The sequence below is a fragment of the Amphimedon queenslandica genome, unplaced genomic scaffold, assembly GCF_000090795.2.
Source record: "Amphimedon queenslandica unplaced genomic scaffold, v1.1 AMPQUscaffold_11829, whole genome shotgun sequence".
In the NCBI taxonomy this organism is placed as follows: Eukaryota; Metazoa; Porifera; class Demospongiae; order Haplosclerida; family Niphatidae; genus Amphimedon; species Amphimedon queenslandica.
Genome location: NW_003547931.1, coordinates 92 through 3,923, shown reverse-complemented (window position 1 = coordinate 3,923; position 3,832 = coordinate 92). Strand labels below are relative to the sequence as shown.

At 40.6% G+C, this 3,832-nt stretch overlaps 1 protein-coding gene across 1 annotated transcript; it reads right to left on the bottom strand.

Annotated features, from left to right (window-relative positions):
- Window positions 1-992: 992 nt before the first annotated feature.
- Window positions 993-3,429, bottom strand: LOC100637267 (uncharacterized). The gene is made up of 4 exons (XM_011409594.1): window positions 3,237-3,429; window positions 2,144-2,270; window positions 1,610-2,083; window positions 993-1,383 (listed from the first exon to the last, which is right to left on the bottom strand). Exons 1-4 carry the CDS (start codon window positions 3,427-3,429, stop codon window positions 993-995), a joined length of 1,185 nt encoding a protein of 394 aa, XP_011407896.1.
- Between the last annotated feature and the right edge of the window lie 403 nt (window positions 3,430-3,832).

The following is a 3,832-nucleotide window of genomic DNA, read 5'->3' as shown; positions in this document are numbered from 1 at the left end:
CCAAGTCACTCCCAATACCTCTTGCTCCCCCCCCTGCAACACTCTGACCAGATGTAACAAATTTCTTTAAGTTAAATCCTCCTGTAGATAACATAGCTCGAAATTTTCAACAGAACTCTCAGCACTCTCTGTCCCACACACAACATCATCAACATAAACAGATTGCAAAAGTCTTTCCAACATTAGGTCTCGCTTCCTTATAATTCTCAATATGATAACGCATCATGGCATTCAGCAAAAATGGGCTCACAGTCACTCCAAAAGTCACTCTTTTGAAACGTAATACCTGAATTTCTACAGGCTCTTGATATGGATCGGTGACCCACAAAAATCTTAATACATCTCTATCACACTTGTTCACACCGATCATCAGAAAGGCCTTCTCAACATCAGCAATAAATCCATTTCTATGTACTCTAAATCTCACTAAAATCTCAAATATTTTTTGATTGAACTTTGGCCCAACATGTAGACACTCATTAAGCTACAAACTGTTACTCTTCATGGAAGCATCGTAAACAATACGCAATTTCGTGGTCCACTTATCGTGTCGCACTACTCCATGATGTGGCAAATAGTGTACCCACTCTCCTTCAACTAATGTTGGATCTTCTACTACTTCCACAATCCCATTATCTATTTGATCTTTAATGGACTGGTTGTACTCTCTCAACAGCTCTGGATTACGCCTCAATCTCTTCAACAGACCCTTCAATCGACACAAACTCAACTCATAATTATCAGGCAGATTTATTGCATTGTCTTTTCATTGCAAAGTAACTTCATACCGAGTACCATCAAAGGAAATGTGATCCTTAAACTGATCATAAAGTGACATCTCTGGTTCCACAACACCTAATGCTTCTAACTCCCAAAAACCCCAAGCTGCTTCTCTAATTTGGACTTATCCTCAGCAATTTTAACTCCAGTAGTAAGAGTATGCGTCATAAGTGCGATTCAGCTACTATTTGTCCAGGCAGAATCCAACCCAATCATGAATGAACTGCTGTAGGACCAGTACTGCTTCTGACTACTTCTCCTTTGATAATATCCCAGTAATGGTCTAGTCCTATTAGCACGTCAAATTCAATCAATTCACTACCGCTCGTGTAATCCGCTAGCTCAATATCACACAAATGCTCATACTGATTCAAGTCTGTATTAGGTGTACAATTAATAGGCTCACAAATCTTCGGTACAGTGAAAAAACTAAGTAATACTTCTCCGCCATCTTTCATCTTCACAGCAGCCTTGACTACATCACACACTTGTGATTTACTGCGTTTAGCCGCAAACGTTGAAATAAATAACTCTTTGCGCCCGCATGCTGTAAGTGGCAGTCTCTCTCTCGCCTGTCGCGTAATAAATGATCGCTGGCTTCCACTATCAAAAATAAATGTCAACACTGAATGATGTGGACTGTCTGGATTGCACACTGTTGCTCTTGCAGTCTGTAAAAGAATCTGTTCACTTGCATCAGTCAAAAATGTTGTAGTCTTAAAAGGAGTTGCTGTTGGGTTAGCGAACTGGCATCCTCTTCTCTACATCCTTCTTCTCACTACTACCATTCTTAAAACAAACACTGCTGTGGTGTTGGCCATTACAATACCTACATCTACTGCTAGATCTACGACCCCTGCTAAGATGACCTTGCTTAGTACAAACAAAAAAACGCCCAGCATCTCTCAAAAGCTGTTTTCTCTCATCAACCTTAGTCACCTTAGAACGCTCATCTGCATTGTGAGCTCCCTTACAATAAATAATGCTCCCAACTGGATTAAAAAATGCTGATGTGGTTGGTGGTACATGTGAGCGCTTCTGATTGGCATGCCTGTATTCCTTGCTCTTGGCTTGCCTACTATGATTATCACCGCCACTCGCGTCATACGTACGTTCCCGTGCCTTCAACTCAACACTCAACTCACTCATTATCTTACTCAAACTCCATTCATCCTCAGGGATCTTACGACTAATAGACAATACAACTTCCCTAGGAAGCTTCTTCACAATCAGAGGAGGTAATAAACAATTGTATGCTTCCTCCGACACCCCAAAGATCTTAGCTCTCTTGTATGGCACTCCACTTTGTCATACAAAACTCTCAAATTACTGTTCGTGACAACTAAACCCTAAACCAACTAACTCTTCCATATGCTTGGATATAATCTTCTCCTTGTTCCCAAATTGATCGTTCAAAACCTTGATTGCTTCGTCATAGTTAGCATCAGTTAGTGTCAATCCGGCAATGGCATCTTTAGCTAAATGACTAACTAAAGTACGCAAGTGTGAATTTCTGTACCAGTGAAAGACTATCATTACAGTGCACTGCTACATTATAAAGATCCCAAAAGGTCAACCACTCAGTTAGATTACCCTTAAACACTGGTAATTTTAATTTCGGTAGCTTAGTTTTGCTGGTCACTGCATCGCTAGAGGCTGTCGTGCTACGGTCTTTACTCACTCAACTCACACTTCTCAACTGTACTTCAATTTTAGCTAAACTCTTGGGTCACTTACACTTTACCGGCCCCAAGCAGATCCGCCATTTTAAGGCTATGACGTCACCGATTACATCACAAATGGACGCCCCACAATAGCCTGAGCTAAGAGGATGCTATATAAGGCTTGCCTCGTATGGAGGGGGTGGGGTGGAGCTGGCTCAAACGTGGACACCTCCTATATAAATGTTATATATATGTTATTAATGATTTTAATAAGAAATATTATTGTAAAATAAATATATTTGAAAGTGAAAACTGTAAAAAATGACATAAATATTGAAGCAGCAATTAGAGGATCATCATTTGCTTCCGAGCACCTAAAAAACTAAACACTAAACCCTAACCCCTAAACCCTAAACCCTCACAGCCTACTTGATTTTTTGTGCATTTTATGAAAATTTGTATAATATAGAATGAGATCTTGTGAAAAAGAAGTGTCCTTTGCCAGCCTCATTCTCTCATTACAGCACTTAGGACAGTCATGATTAGTAAAGTCTCCTAGCACCCCTTTCCTTCACAGCCATTTGCATATCTCTTCTTTTGGCTTGCTGCATATAGCATAAATGTAATCTAGTACAATTCCAGTGGTTAGAATGGAAATGGTCGCCATTTTGCCTTTGGATCACGTGATGATGATTGGCATCTGGTGCTTGTGACGTATGTAACCACATCCTGTATGTGACGCAAACACAGTAAAATGGCGAATTTGATTGGGGCCGGTAAAGTGTAATCTACCCAGAAGCTCCAATATTTCATCAAGTTTCTTCAAGACTGAGTGCTTCTCATTCACATAAAGTCTCAGCTGCTCCAACTTGACTGGATCCACATCTGCTGCCATCAGGATGTCCTTAGCTTCCTCCAGTCTACCAACAAGAACATACCAGAAACCGCACCTTTTCCCTTCCTTCCGCCGTAGCCCTTCCGCCATTTTGCCACGTGTCAATTATTACAACAAAAAATTTATTATCTCAACAACTGACAACAAAGCTCTATGAACACACACGAAGGCACTACCAACTACTCAGGTATGTGTACTGATACAAACCTGTAGCGCCGCTGTGTCTTGTTGCCCTAAAATTACAAAATTCACAACTGTCAGGCTCCTGTTCCGTCAAACACGCACTATCCAGGTCCTATCAATCTCAATCCGGCTCGGGTGACCAAATATTGATTATCTGGTCGGTACTTTTTAGGAGATGTATGGCTAAATATCAGGATTGGAGCGGATTTAACAAGAGTACAAGACTCACAACAAAACTTCTCTTCCATAAAATGGCAGGCTCAATTGAGTACTGCGCATGCTCACAAAAAATGAATAATTAATGAAATGA